This window comes from Centroberyx affinis, unplaced genomic scaffold (assembly GCF_046629955.1).
Source record: "Centroberyx affinis isolate AG114_WGS23_722 - 3 ecotype Tasmania unplaced genomic scaffold, CSIRO-AGI_Caff_v1 ptg000151l_1, whole genome shotgun sequence".
NCBI lineage: Eukaryota > Metazoa > Chordata > Actinopteri > Beryciformes > Berycidae > Centroberyx > Centroberyx affinis.
The window spans coordinates 25,875-41,022 of record NW_027278848.1 but is presented as its reverse complement, the minus strand read 5'-3'; the positions used below and the strand labels follow the sequence as shown (position 1 = coordinate 41,022).

The 15,148-nt window shown below is 45.2% G+C and overlaps 1 protein-coding gene across 2 annotated transcripts in view; it reads left to right on the top strand.

Annotated features, from left to right (window-relative positions):
• LOC139655014 (low-density lipoprotein receptor-related protein 1-like) overlaps positions 1-15,148 on the top strand; it is a 96,716-nt gene that overhangs the window by 81,343 nt on the left and 225 nt on the right. The window contains exons 50-89 of one of the 2 annotated variants that reach the window (XM_071532318.1): positions 348-470; positions 591-707; positions 1,253-1,381; positions 1,565-1,687; positions 1,815-1,955; positions 2,128-2,315; positions 2,441-2,624; positions 2,712-2,797; positions 2,901-3,020; positions 3,255-3,442; positions 3,881-4,086; positions 4,399-4,587; positions 4,699-4,847; positions 4,958-5,051; positions 5,160-5,276; positions 5,383-5,502; positions 5,677-5,799; positions 6,710-6,835; positions 6,978-7,094; positions 7,832-7,938; positions 8,032-8,164; positions 8,302-8,424; positions 8,525-8,647; positions 8,868-9,008; positions 9,107-9,244; positions 9,366-9,500; positions 9,770-10,035; positions 10,169-10,350; positions 10,486-10,592; positions 10,816-10,935; positions 11,107-11,283; positions 11,646-11,786; positions 11,879-12,052; positions 12,368-12,529; positions 12,719-12,902; positions 13,422-13,529; positions 13,663-13,736; positions 13,874-13,967; positions 14,123-14,161; positions 14,984-15,128. In XM_071532318.1, coding sequence (XP_071388419.1) covers positions 348-470; positions 591-707; positions 1,253-1,381; positions 1,565-1,687; positions 1,815-1,955; positions 2,128-2,315; positions 2,441-2,624; positions 2,712-2,797; positions 2,901-3,020; positions 3,255-3,442; positions 3,881-4,086; positions 4,399-4,587; positions 4,699-4,847; positions 4,958-5,051; positions 5,160-5,276; positions 5,383-5,502; positions 5,677-5,799; positions 6,710-6,835; positions 6,978-7,094; positions 7,832-7,938; positions 8,032-8,164; positions 8,302-8,424; positions 8,525-8,647; positions 8,868-9,008; positions 9,107-9,244; positions 9,366-9,500; positions 9,770-10,035; positions 10,169-10,350; positions 10,486-10,592; positions 10,816-10,935; positions 11,107-11,283; positions 11,646-11,786; positions 11,879-12,052; positions 12,368-12,529; positions 12,719-12,902; positions 13,422-13,529; positions 13,663-13,736; positions 13,874-13,967; positions 14,123-14,161; positions 14,984-15,128 — 5,513 coding nt within the window. The remainder of the gene's footprint in view (positions 1-347; positions 471-590; positions 708-1,252; positions 1,382-1,564; positions 1,688-1,814; positions 1,956-2,127; positions 2,316-2,440; positions 2,625-2,711; positions 2,798-2,900; positions 3,021-3,254; positions 3,443-3,880; positions 4,087-4,398; positions 4,588-4,698; positions 4,848-4,957; positions 5,052-5,159; positions 5,277-5,382; positions 5,503-5,676; positions 5,800-6,709; positions 6,836-6,977; positions 7,095-7,831; positions 7,939-8,031; positions 8,165-8,301; positions 8,425-8,524; positions 8,648-8,867; positions 9,009-9,106; positions 9,245-9,365; positions 9,501-9,769; positions 10,036-10,168; positions 10,351-10,485; positions 10,593-10,815; positions 10,936-11,106; positions 11,284-11,645; positions 11,787-11,878; positions 12,053-12,367; positions 12,530-12,718; positions 12,903-13,421; positions 13,530-13,662; positions 13,737-13,873; positions 13,968-14,122; positions 14,162-14,983; positions 15,129-15,148) is intronic. The other variant, XM_071532310.1, reaches the window with a different exon arrangement.

Genomic DNA, 15,148 nt, shown 5'->3' with positions numbered 1-15,148 from the left:
CAACCTCTAAAACACACATATATATTTTCATACACACATATATATTTTCATAACTTGGACCTTATAATATACATATGTTATCCAAAGGAAGAGTGAAATTATTTTTTACAGATGTATTAAGGCGTGAAGTCCAAGTTGGGCTATTCCAAATGGCACATAAGCAAAAACAATGGAAGTTTGTATGTTAAATGAATTAAAATAGTTTCAGAAGAAAATATAATTGAAAAACATAGCAATTGATATTTAATTTTTCTATTTCTCTCGTAATACTGCTTTTAATACTCTTTGTTGTTTTTCTTTTATCTCAACTCTCATTTGTAACCTCTCCTTGTGTGTCTGTCCACTAGGGAGTGGGAAAACAAAATGTCCAACACCCTTCTTTGCCTGTCCTAGTGGACGTTGTATCCCTATGAGCTGGACTTGTGACAAGGAGAACGATTGTGAGAATGGGGCTGACGAGGCTCACTGTGGTAAGTTCAGACTCTTTGAAAAGGTCACTATACCAGCTGAAGCGTTACTGAGCATTGCTTTGTTTTGCTTTGTTTTTTGGTCTGGCGTTTGCACTTTATGCATTCCTTCTGGTCCTCTAGATAAGTTCTGCTCAGCCTCCCAGTTTGAGTGTGGGAACCACCGCTGTATTCCCAACCGCTGGGTGTGTGACGGAGCTGACGACTGTGGTGACGGCACCGACGAGGACAGCAAGTGCAGTGAGTATTAGGCACAAACATTTTGTAAATACAAATACAAAAACAGTTGCGGTGAGGTGCATTTTTTAATGCTTGGCTTTGTACTCTGATAGCTTTGTAAGTTACCAGACAGTGACTGTGTGGATAAAGCACAGATTCAGGTTCAATTTGAGTTTTATTACCTGTCAAAAAATTCATGCAGTGAATTCAGGAAATCCAGTTTCTTGGATATTTAGGTACTCTTTCAGTTGACGCTTCAATCTCTGTGCATTTCAGTGCATCTTATATGAGAATTTAGCTGGTGACTGCTGTGCGTTACTCTAGTGCAGTATGGACTAAAAGGTTAACAAGTACATTAGGATTTGATTTTTATACCAGCTTCAAACCATTATGCATATGATATGGAGTTTAAAGATTAGATTGTGTCCCATTCTGCTTCTTCTAACACCGCAGAGTCTAAGCATTCCAAAAATTGTCATTGTCCTTGGAGTTCACAGTATATTTAAACACAGCAGTCAGGGTAACATCAAAGGCATTCATGTTTTAATAACCCTTTTCCACAACAGAGACCAAGACGTGCAGTCCTGAGGCATTCCAGTGTCCTGGATCTCATGTGTGTGTGCCTCAGCGTTGGAAGTGTGATGGGGACAAAGACTGTCCTGATGGGGCTGACGAGAGCGTCAAAGCTGGCTGTGGTGAGGACAGGGACTGGGCAGGGTTGGATATCCTCAAAATCAATACATTTAGAAAATGAACAAACAAAAAGAAATATAGGTAGCACAAAGTATAATCTACTACAGTGAGATATCCCCATTTTCTGCCGCTGCTTATTGTCATTATTCTGTTTCATTGATCCAACAATTATTTTTGTGTCCCAGTGTTCAACAACACGTGCAGCAGCAGCGAGTTCATGTGCCAGAACAGACAGTGTATCCCCAAGCACTTTGTGTGTGACCATGACAAAGACTGCAGCGACGGCTCAGATGAGTCCATGGAGTGTGGTGAGTGGATGACCTTTGACCTCTTATTCCAGAAGGAGTGATTTAAAAAGCACTCTCCTCCCTCCTACTTTACCCTTTAATAACTCTTCCAGCTCTCCTTTTACGCTCATGCTGTTTCTTGCTGCAGAGTATCCAACATGCGGACCCAACCAGTTCCGCTGTGCCAATGGCCGCTGCATCACCCAGAGTTCATGGGAATGCGATGGAGACTTTGACTGCCATGACCACTCAGATGAAGCCCCCAAGAACCCACGCTGCAATGGCCCAGGTTAGATGCTCATAGCTACTCCAGCATCACTAATATTTGTGATTTGCTTTTTCATAACTGGAAAACACTGTCAGTCTTGATTGAAGATGTTGCTCGAGGGTTTGAAATAATATCTGTCTCATTGGCTGATATTTTCTCTCCTTTCTGTTTCTCACTCTCTTTCACCCGACAGAGAAGAAATGCAATGACACCGCATATGCCTGCAATAATGGAAACTGTGTCAATGAGACGTTGCTTTGTGACCGTAAGGACGACTGCGGTGATGGCTCTGATGAGCTGAACTGCTTTGTTAATGAGTGCCTGAACAGCAAACTGAGCGGCTGCTCCCAGCTCTGTGAAGATCTTAAAATAGGCTTCAAGGTTAGTAAACAACTCAAAAAGGTGACTTGGGTTCTCCAAAGACGAGTGTTTAAGACACAAGGTCAGCATCATACACCTGCTGGGTCTGTGGGTCTTTACCTGCTCTGTGCCTTGCCTCAATACAGTGTAGATGCCACCCTGGCTTCCGTCTGAAGGATGATGGGAAGACGTGCATCGACATAGATGAGTGCACTACCACCTATCCCTGCACCCAGCGTTGCATCAACACACACGGCAGCTTCCACTGTCTGTGTGTGGAGGGCTTCCAGCTCAGCCCCGAAAACCCAACCATTTGCAAGTCCACCTCTGGTAAGGAACACGACAAATGAGGAAGTCCTGCTTTCAGGTGCGCGTTTAATGTAAACCCATTTATATATAATGTCTCCCTTCTTCCAGATGAGGAGCCCTTCCTCATATTTGCCAACCGCTACTACCTAAGGAAGCTCAACTTGGACGGCACCAACTACACACTGCTCAAACAGGTGAGACTACCGGACACAGCACGTCCTGCTCAACTGGCTATAATCCTGCAAACCATTTGTCATGTTGTAGTTTGTTGCTGATGCAGCTGCTGTGGTTTGACAGGGCTTGAACAACGCGGTGGCTCTGGACTTTGACTATCGGCAGAATATGATTTACTGGACAGACGTGACCACCCAGGGCAGCATGATCCGACGCATGCACATCAACGGCAGCGACGTCCAGGTGAGTGTGACAGTATCATGTCACAGGAAGATGGGGGGAGGATGAATGTGTCGGTGATACCTGCTTGGCCTTTCCTTTTCAACATAGTACTTGTAACATGATTTATGCGATTGCTAGCATCATTTGTGGTTTGTGTGCTGGTGGATGCAATGTAAAACCTGGGAAAAACAATAGAATTCGAAAGCCTTTATCGTGAGGAGCAGATTCAGTATGTACTGCATTGGCGTTTGCTAGGTCCTTCACCGCACATCGCTCAGCAACCCAGATGGTCTGGCTGTTGACTGGGTGGGAGGAAACCTGTACTGGTGTGATAAGGGACGGGACACTATCGAGGTATCCAAGCTGAATGGGGCATACCGGACAGTTCTGGTCAACCACGGCCTGAGGGAGCCACGTGCTGTGGCTGTGGATGTGCGCTATGGGTAAGAGCAGTGTCGTATGATGAAGGTGCAGGAAATGTTGCACCTGCAAGACATGGTGTTTAAAAGAGACTGATTTGAAATACAAAATTAGCTCTTATGAATACGCAGCATTCTCTGTATTTATTCTACCCTCCTTGGGTGCCAGATGGATACAGTTTACCAACAGATCAATTCAATTGATGCTCTATTGTTGTTGTCAATTAGCAGTCAATTACAGAAAAATAGACTAAACTGACATTCAAATACTTTCTTGTAATTTTTTTAACTTTTTGAAACTCATTGTTCTCTTTGGCAAACCCAAGACATCTGGCACCTATGTAGGCTAAAACAAACCATAAAAAGAATTTACCCAGGTCTGACTTTGTCACCACATTGTTTCTCCACTTTGATATCTGATTTGTTATGAATAATAAATCTAATACAGCGTGTCCCTGACAGGTACCTGTACTGGTCAGACTGGGGTGACAACCCCCACATAGGGAGGATCGGTATGGACGGCACCAACAGGAGTGTCATTGTGGAAGACAAGATCACCTGGCCCAATGGCCTGACACTGGACTTCATTAATGACCGCATCTACTGGGCCGATGCACGGGAGGACTATATTGAGTTTGCTAGTCTGGATGGAACCAACAGACACACAGGTAGCACACATACATCAAATTATTTGTACTTATGTAAGCAAAAAATGATTGCCTATGTATGATAACACAGAAAGAAAGAAAAGAAGAAGAAAATACTTGTATTTATATGTGAGTGCATTAGTGTGTATGGAGACTTGACCAATTTATCACTGATTTTTGGTGAGTAGATTAATAAAAAGCAATGAATTAAGAACATTGAGCACACACATATGCACACATGCATTCACACACACTGATATACTTATACTGTCTCCTTTTATTTACCATGTTATTGTTTCTGATTCATTTGTCTTTGTGTCTTCGCTCCTGTAGTACTGACTCAGGACATCCCCCATATCTTTGCTATGACTCTGTTTGAGGAGTACATCTACTGGACAGACTGGGAGACCAAGTCCATCAACAGAGCTCATAAAACCATGGGCATCAACAAGACCATGCTGATCAGCACCCTGCACAGACCGATGGACATCCACATTTACCACCCGTACCGCCAGCCTGAGGGTACAGACAAGTCCACCGTCACTCACTGCCACCTGTATATCTACATCTGTGCCCTCCTACCTTTCTGACCTGCCCTCTTTTCTGCCTGTGTACATTTTCCTTCTTCCTCAGTGGCTGACCACCCATGCCAGACCAACAATGGAGGCTGCAGTAATTTGTGTCTGCTCTCACCTGGAGGAGGCTACAAGTGTGCCTGTCCCACCAACTTCTACCTGGCAGCTGATGGCAAACAATGCATGTCAAACTGCACTGCAAGTCAGGTGAGATAACCCAGGCTTGTTACACTGTAAAAAAAATTGCCTTTTGCCTGCATTTAATACGTTGGTATTTCTAAAAATAATACATACTCTCACTTTTTTTCTCTTTTCAGTTTGTCTGCAAAAACGACAAGTGTATTCCATTTTGGTGGAAGTGTGATACTGAAGATGACTGCGGGGACCGGTCGGACGAGCCTGCAGATTGCCGTGAGTGATAAGTGAAGCCTGACTATAATAGTCATGCTTTATTACTGTTGCATTGCACTGTAAAGTATGTGCTGGCCGGTAATGTTGTGTTGTGTTTCCTCACTGCAGCTGAATTTAAGTGCCGGCCAGGCCAGTTCCAGTGTGGCACCGGCATCTGTACCAACCCCGCCTACATCTGTGATGGAGACAATGACTGCCAAGACAACTCTGATGAGGCCAATTGCGGTACACACACCTATACATGCTTATAGTATTTTAGATTTTTTTTTCTCACTTGTACTTATACTAATCCATATCCTCTCTCTCCCACTATTTGCCTTTCTATATCCAGATATCCACGTATGCCTGCCCAGTCAGTTTAAATGTACCCACCCCAGTCGCTGTATCCCAGGCATCTTCCGTTGCAATGGGCAGGACAACTGTGGAGAGGGAGAGGATGAGAAAGACTGTCGTAAGTCTGCTACCATGCCCTTCTAGCTCCCTGTCACTTCTAACTTTTTTATTTTGATCTTCATCCATCAGTATACAAAAAAATGTGAATAGACAGCTGTATCCATCTATATTTACTGTGTACTGTGCAAGTTGGGTGTTGAATGGTTGTGTAATCTGTCTGTCTCTTGTGCAGCGGAAGTGACATGTGCTCCCAACCAGTTCCAGTGTGCCATCACCAAGCGCTGTATCCCACGGGTGTGGGTGTGTGACAGGGACAACGACTGTGTGGATGGATCTGATGAGCCTGCCAACTGCAGTAAGGACCCAGCTTGCTACACTTATCTCTCCCTCCTCTGGCAACATAAGCAATAAGGCACGACAGGCGTTGTGCCTAACAAGCCTGAACACTGTAAAGCACTGTGTTGCATGGCTTATTGCTTTTAAAAAATGAAAGAAGAAAGCAAATGTTCATTTAGTTCAACTATTTTAGTTTTAATCAATAATAATTCATTAATCTGAATCAGAATTTATTTAATTGGTCAAGTAAGTTTGCAAAAAAGTATAAATTTAGGGACAGGCCTCTTTTTGAGGTAGCTTAGAAAGAAATGAGTATATAAGTAGTATATAAGAAGTGCAAGTATTATATATAAAGATATTATATATAAAGTAATAGATATAAAGATTATATATTAAAAGTAGCAATTTAAGAAATAGGTCTCCTAGCTATATAGTATGCACATGGTTCTCTGTTGGAACCTGAGTGATTGTACTAATGGGAAGCTATGGATGTCAATAAAAAACAGAATAATTAGAAATCTGGGTATATCTAGAGAATGTTGCACTGGGTTCTAGGGTATAAATAGGTATAAATATATGACTGTGCAGCCAGCACAAAGTTGGGTATAAAAGAGCTGACTATAGGACGTGGGGTGCAGGTGCTGGATACCAGAAGTAGAGTTTGTTCATTGTGGTGTGCTTAGGTAGTGATATGCAGTTCAGATGTTAATGACGGCCCCCAATCAGGGGAATAAACTGTTCTTGTTTATGGTTGCTTTAATGAAATGTTTAAACAAATGTTGAACAACTTGGTTGCGCGGTTGGTTGCAAATAAGTACCGGTATGAGCGCAGATTTTCAGTTAGCACATTAATATTTGGGCAGTTTGTGCCCACACTCCCCTTTCTAGTCTTTCATATGTCTAATGGTTTTTATTTCTCTCCTTTGCAGCCCAGATGACGTGTGGTGTGGATGAGTTCCGCTGTAAGGACTCAGGCCGCTGCATCCCGGCCCGCTGGAAGTGTGACGGAGAGGATGACTGTGGCGACGCCTCAGACGAACCCAAGGAGGAGTGTGGTAAGGAGAGGGCGCCGAGGGAAGAGTCGGAGAAGGGGAAAAAAAGGATTATGGGAGAGATACATGCAATGAGATAGCAGATATTTGGTGGAAGAAAAACACAGGACCTTACTTCTGCTGACTGTGTCTGTGCGGTCCTCAGATGAGCGGACGTGCGAGCCGTACCAGTTCCGCTGTAAGAACAACCGCTGTGTGCCTGGCCGCTGGCAGTGTGACTATGACAATGACTGTGGGGACAACTCAGATGAGGACAAGTGTGGTACGTCCCTCAGTCTGCTGTCCTTCCTCAATCCTAGCTCCTCTCACACAGCCACACTCACATCTCATTGTCCACAAGAAAAAACAGATTTGTGAAATTGTATGAGATTTAAGCAGACTGTTCAGACTCAACAGATCGTAGTGGTAAGCAAAGTATCACCTTTCAGTCACAGTGTGTGTATGTGTGTGTTATAGCATGGTATACTGTATTTACTCAACTGCACGCATGGTTGAGACGTTGATTTCTTTTGCATTGATTAGTTCTGTGGCCATTTGCACATCTCACATCATCTCATGTCTATTTTGCATTTCACACTGGCCTGTTGGCGTGAGCTTAGAGGTAGGTGTTTTCACAGTTTCAGCTCATCCATCCACAACCCCAGCCACCCAGTCCTTAGTCTGCCCCCAGCTTGTCTTCGTGCTTATGTTGTGTGACCCCTGTCCTTCCTTTTCAATCCCACTAGCCCCTCTAGCTGCTCCACAACATGTGCTGTACCATCCCCACCTCTGTGCCCCGCCTCCTGTGATATGAATTTTCAGTCTTATTTTACTTGTGTATGTCTGGCTCTTAACAGAGTACCCTGTGGACTTTTCCACAGTCTTCACTATTCCCACCTCTCTCTACTCTTTTCCTTTCCTATGCCTCTCCCTGCTCCTCACCTATCCTCTCCTCTCCTCTCTGTTCCTTACTTAAATATTCTCTCTGTCCCTTCTCATACATCTTCTCTCTGTCCTCAGTGCCCCGTCAGTGTTCAGAGAGTGAGTTTGCCTGTACAAATGGCCGCTGCATCGCTGGGCGCTGGAAGTGTGATGGGGACCATGATTGTGCTGATGGCTCAGATGAGGTAACACTTGACCATTTTCTTCTTGATGAACTTATCTCTTTGAAAATGGCCTTACTAGTGGTGCTAATCAAATATTTCTTTGTTTTGGTCTAGAATGGCTGTGATGTGAAGTGTGACACTGACCAGTTCCAGTGCAAGAACGGCCATTGCATCCCCATCCGCTGGCGCTGTGATGCTGATGCTGACTGTATGGATGGCAGTGATGAGGAGAAATGTGACAGTGGCAGTAAGAAACACACACACTTATTTGCTTCCACAAGCTTATCCAAACATAAGATGCTGAAGACGTGGATGCATACAGTATTTGATCCCAAGTGCTTGTCATTCTTTCCTCTCGCTTCTTTTTTCTCCGCTCCCTATTAGTGGGTAGACACTGCCCCCTGGATGAGTTCCAGTGTAACAACACCCTTTGTAAACCCCTGGGCTGGAAGTGTGACGGGGAGGACGACTGTGGGGACAACTCCGATGAGAACCCAGAGGAGTGTGGTGAGTTTCAGACCCCTCTAGCATGACAGCAGGACCATCTGAACCCTCTTAGTATTCAGGCTTTTCTCCTCCTTGATGCGTCTCTCTTTCCATCCCTCAGCAAAATTCCAGTGCCCGCCCACCAGGCAGTTCCGCTGCCATAATGACCGTGTGTGTCTGCCGCTATCGAAGCGTTGTGACAGTGTCAACAACTGTGGGGACAACAGTGATGAACTCAACTGCCGTGAGTTTGTTCAATCCAGTTTCTTAGAGTAGACTTGAAAAATGATTAAAAATCTGACAAAGAGAGCTTCAGTGTCAGGAACTTACTGAAAAGTGACAATAACAATGTGAACACCTTGTATCTGAATCACAATGGGATTTGACTCTAAACCATGGCTTAGGATGACTGTTACACATGACAATCAAGGTAATGGTCTCTCTGTGATCCTGCACTCTTCCAGAGGTGTCTCCTGCCACCTCAGTGTGTCAGAAGGATGAGTTCCAGTGCTCTAATGGGCGTTGCATCAGCTCCGTCCTGCGCTGCAACTATTTCAACGACTGCGAGGACTATGGTTCCGATGAAATCAACTGCAATAAGAAAGGTGCGTTTGTGTCGCAGCATATTTGTCATGTCGAGTACAAGTGCACCTTCTTCACAGTTACGTGTGTGAATGCATGCTCTGTATGTTTCTGTTTGCAGACACGGTACTGAATGACTGTCGCAGTAACAGGACAGTGTGTGGAGATGGGGATGAAGCTCACTGTGTGGTGAACAGCACTGACTCCTTCTGCTCCTGTAAACCTGGCTTCCAGTCCAAGGGACACAACAGATGTGAAGGTACAGTTTCCTCCGCAGTGGCTCGACTTATGCACATATCATGCTATGTTATGGCTAAAATCTGGTCCAGGACTCTTAACTCTGTGTAACCTGTACTCTTTGGCCTTGGGGTGGTTGACAGATAAGAACGAGTGTAAGCAGTTTGGAGTGTGTTCCCACATCTGCAACAACACCAAGGGCTCCTACAAGTGCAGCTGCCACAAGTACTTCACCAGAATCAATGACACCTGCAAGGCTGATAGTGAGTACTTGTACTGTTTTATTTGTTAGCTTTCCCAGCTTGTCTATTTTCATGGATACACAGTGTGAACTGATAGTGTCCTTGTATAAATAATGTTTGTGACAGTGGGCCCATGTGTGTTTTTATTACTATTCTAAGACATGGATACATAGAGCAGTTTTTGGCCCCGTTGCTTTATTCACATAGGAAAAATAGTGAATAGAGATTCACTTGTTGCCTGTTGCCCAAGAATATCCTACTGAAATGAACTTTATTGCCTGACTTCACTTCCTGTGTGTCCCCAGTCTTGAGACAGGTGCTGTACATTGCCGATGACAATGAGATCCGCAGCCTGGACCCCGGCATGCCAAACTGGCGCTATGAGCAGATCTTCCAGGGCGATGCTAATGTACGCATTGATGCCATGGACCTGCATATCAAGACCAATCGCATCTACTGGACCAACTGGCACACAGGGCGCATTTCCTCCTATGATCTGCCTTCCTCCTCCTCGTCCAATAACAACAACCGCAACCGCCGCCAGAGTGACTCCAGGGTCACCAACCTGGAGGTAAGTGTGTGCGTGTGTGTGTGTGTGTGGTGTGTGCTCATGCATGTATATCATGTAAAACATAAACAAGACTGGTAAAGCATGTGTGTGTCCAACCTTGGATGTTCTTCCTAACATTTGTCTGTATGTTCAGATCCCTGATCTGAAGATGCCCCGTGGCATCGCTGTGGACTGGGTGGCAGGGAACCTGTACTGGACCGACTCTGGCAGAGATGTCATCGAGGTGGCCCAGATAAGTGGAGGACGCCACCGAAAAACCCTCATCTCCGGCATGATCGATGAGCCCTATGCCATTGTAGTCGACCCCCAGAGAGGGTGAGCGGGGCTCGGGAGACTTGGGATGCATTAAAGTAGAATGAGAAGCTATCTGTGGAAAAGGACAAGAATACAAATGGAGATTTGATTGTGATAAGTGCAGCAGCAATTGAGTTTTTACACTTTATTCAATAGGAAAATGTACTGGGCAGACTGGGGGAATCACCCTAAGATTGAAACAGCCGCTATGGATGGAACCATGAGAGAGACCTTGGTAGAAGACAACATCCAGTGGCCAACTGGTAAAACATGCACACACACACACACACACACACACACACACTTCTCCTTAATTAACCGTTTCATGCTAAACACAAAGTGTGATTTAATATAGTGTCCAGTCTTTCCTCATTTTTCAAACTGTACTTAAAGGTGCTCTGTGCCTGTGTGTGTGTGTGTGTGTGTGTGTGTGTGTGTGTGTGTGTGTGTGTGTGTGTGTGTGTGTGTGTGTGTGTGTGTGTGTAGGTCTGGCGGTGGACTACTTCAATGAGCGTCTGTACTGGGCGGATGCTAAACTCTCTTTGATCGGCAGCGTGAGGCTGAATGGCAGTGATGCAGTAGTGGCTGTAACCAGTATTAAGAACAGTTGAGTGACACATACTCACAATGGCATGACTTGTATCACAAACTTTGTTTTGGAATCTGTCACTACTTTATGCAGGTGGACGATGCATGAGAATATGTATTTTATCCTATTTATGTCGATGTGTCTGTAAAGGTTCTAATATGTTAATGTTCTTCTTTATTTCCTCACAGAGCTCCATCACCCCTTCAGCATCGATGTCTTCGAGGACTACATCTATGGCGTCACCTACATCAACAACTATGTCTTCCGGGTGAATAAGTTTGGCAAAGGCCCCATGGAGAACCTGACCACTGGAATGAACCACGCCACAGACATAGTCCTCTACCACCGCTACAAGCAACCTGAGGGTGAGTAGGATAGACTGAACGGTGCGGCAGCATTTCCATGGCAAAACTCATACAAATTGCGTCCATAAATATCAAAGCGGGGAGTTAACAGTGGCTCTGTGCTAGAAGGGCTCTGCTATGTTTTCTGCTTCAGAGATTAACAGACACACAACACAGTTTCAGACAAGGGCGCTGACTTTACAGTAACCAATTAAGTTCTCACTTATTCTTGCAAGTTTGGTTCATGGGAATGCCACCATACAGCAGGATAGGAAAATACAGCTCTTTCAACAAGCTTCTGAGGTAGAGATGAGCGTTCTTACTTACATATAGCATTATCTTGATGAGTTCTCCTTCATTTTATCTCTCTTTCTCCTGGTCAGTGACTAATCCATGCGACAGGAAGAAGTGTGAATGGCTGTGTCTGCTCAGCCCCAGTGGACCAGTGTGTACCTGCCCCAACGGACGGACACTAGACAATGGCACATGTGTGGAGTTGCCTACACCCACACTGTCTCCTCTCTGTGAGTAGACACACACACACACACACGTATAACTACACTGACCCGGGCACATGAATCCTTCTGTATTATTGAGAAACTCCCATCGTCCACAGCTCCTCCCAGCGGTCCCTGCACTGTGCAGTGTTTGAACGGGGGCAGCTGTTTCCTGAATGCCCGCAAGCAGCCCAAGTGTCGCTGCCAGCCCAATTATGGAGGAGACCGGTGTGAGATTGACCAGTGCAGAGACTACTGCCAGAATGGAGGCACATGCACAGCTTCCCCTACAGGTAAGATATTGACATCACAAGCTGTTTTTTGTTTTTGTTTTGTCTTGTCTTTATTTGCCTCATATAACCATAATAATTACATAAACCATAACACAGAAGATTCTAATGTTATAGTTTTAGTATGAAGGAGAATAATGACATACACAGAAATACTGTTTAAACAACAATACGTAGGCTCAAATATGCCATTGCGAGTTGGTCCAATAATATGCAGAGTAGTTTTACAAACTAAAAGCAAGACACTTTCTTTCTCTGTCTACCATCCCTAATGAGCTTTCCATCTATGTATCCTTCTGTCTGTCTGTTCTTCCCTAGGCTCTCCTGCATGTCGATGCCTGACAGGGTTTACAGGGCCAAACTGTAACCTGCACACCTGTAAGGATTACTGCCAGAATGGAGGCAACTGTACAGTCAGCGCTGGTAACCAGGCCACCTGCCACTGCCCCCCTGACTTCCTGGGAGACCAGTGCCAGTATAGTGAGTGTTCCCACTGTATATTGTATGTTTCTGTAACCATTTCCAACTCCTCAGCCAAGCCATGAACTACATTACTATAAAGTCTGAATTGCAGTTAGCAGCATGTGTGCCAAGTTATGATGTGGTTTGCAAGGAGTCAACTGACATGTTTATGTGTGTGTGTGTGTGTGTGTGTGTGTGTGTGAGCAGGCAGCTGTGAAGGCCACTGCCTTAATAGGGGCACGTGTCTACAGAGTGCCGATGGCTCTAAACAGTGCCGCTGTCTGCCCAAGTACATCGGCAGCAAATGTGAGATTGACAAGTGTCACTACTGCCGTGACGGCAAGTGCATCCCCACCAACACCTACCAGCCCACAGGGGAAGTCACCTGCATGTAAGTGCGCACACAGAGACAGACTTACATACACACACACACACACACACACACACACACACACACACACACACACACATACACAGACACACAGACCCATGCATACAAAGTTGTCAAGTCAAATTTTTATTTGTATAGCACATTTCATACAAAAAGCCAAGAGCAATACATGTATGATAAAATAAAATAAGAACATACATGTCATAATATTTACATGCATACATACATACACATGCAAAGGATATACACAATTTCAAGTGCATATAACTTCAAGTAAAACAGCAGCAGGCATTTGCTCTAAAAAACCCAACATTAGTGTGTTAAGTCAAAAGACCTAGTTAAAAACAGCAGTAAAAAGAAATGTTTTTAGTCTCCTATCAAAAAGAACTAAGTATTGGGGCGCCTCTGATGTCACTTGGCAGGGCATTCCATTTGTTAGGAAAAATAAAAACTGAATGCGTTGTCCATCCTTGTCTACTCCAACACGTCGTTACACATATTATTTTCTGTCTCCCATAGCTGCACCAACGGCAGAGTCCAGCCCAGCTGCTACACATGTGATACGAATGAGTACTGTGCGAATGGCCAGTGCGCCATAAACCCCCTCACTCACCTTCCAGAGTGCAGGTGAGGTGCAGCATACACTGTGTTTATACATTTGTACATATTTGTCACGATGAAGTCTAAGTATCTCTGTGAGAGGTCCCATGTGTCATCGCAGATATATCTGTTATTATTCTGTCTCTTCCTGTGTGTGTAGGTGTTCACCTGGCTGGACGGGGCATCGCTGTGAGGTGGTGGCCACCACTCAAGACCCCTCAGAGTCAAGCGGACGTAAGTCGCCTCTTCCACCATGACATCAAATCATCAATTACAAAGAGATTAGTTTGATTTTAATATGATTCTCTGTGCACCATTTAAGTATACAGTATATATTGTGTGTGTGTGTGTCTGTGTGTGTGTGTGTGTAGGCACAGCCTCCATAGTGATCCCTGTGCTGCTCCTGTTGCTGCTGGTTCTGTTGGCTGCAGGAGCGTTGGTCTGGTACAGGAGAAGGATGAGAGGGTGAGTAACAGTCTAGCAAGTTCAGTACTGGAAACAGAGGGGATCTCTTTTTGTCTTTGTGTTCCCTCTTTCCTTCCCTCTTTCTTCCCCTCCTTCCTTCCTTCCTTATGCACTTTTCCTCTCCTGTCTGTAATGGCATCTCTTCTGTTCCTCAGGTCTAGCAGGCCCGGCAAACCCGGCTCCAGACGCTCGCGGTAACGGTTGCCAGGGTTACGCTTTCCCTCTATCATCCCAGCCAAATCTACATGCCATTTCTCCCTTTCTCTCTCTTTCCTTCACCCATGAGTCTTGGTTGCTGTGCAGTGTTTGGTCCTGTGGTGAATGTCGCTCCATTCTCTCTGGTTTCCATGAGCTGTAGTACATCTTGACCCTATCTCCTCTGTTCAGACGCCCTCGTCAGAGCCTCCGTCCCTCTGTCCCTCGGTCCGTCCCCAGATAGCCAGCCCCCCCCCACAGGGGCTCCAGGGCAGATCTATTGAAAAGTTGCTATGAATAGATCTGTCTGTGCGTGGTCCCGGGGTTCAGTACTGTAGATCCCCCATACTGTTATCCATCATATTGTGGCATATTGTACTGTACCGTGCTGTGGTTTGTATTGTGGTAGTGTCTCTCTTAGTGAGAGGTGGACACTGCAACAGCATTCTTCCAAGCTCAGATTGGAAAATGCAACATGAAAATCCAGCATTTACTAAGATGTAGACATTTATAGTATATTTTAGAGTATCCAGGGTTTTATTGTCTGTTTACTTTGGATGGTCAACTACTACAGGTTGGTCTGTACAGTAAGCCCCATATCCAGGTCCAGCGTGTCTGGATCTGTCTAGGGCTAGATGAATGCTGGGTTTGTGTAGGTGGCTGTGCTGTGGCTTACTTCCTTAGCCTGGATGGTGGTGCAAGTGATGTGATGCCTCCTCCCTCCCTTCATAACGTGGCCGTGTCCCTGCTTGCACTGTTGAGACTCCTAAAACCATAAATAAGATACCGGGTTATGACTGTGACCTTTACGTTTTGTGTAGGGCCAAGGGCTTCCAGCACCAAAGGATGAGCAATGGGGCCATGAATGTGGAGATTGGAAACCCGGCCTACAAGATCTACGAGGGCGAGCCAGATGACGACGCTGGGGAGCTGCTAGATGCAGACTTCACACTGGACCCAGACAAGGTACAGAAAAATAGGAGGCT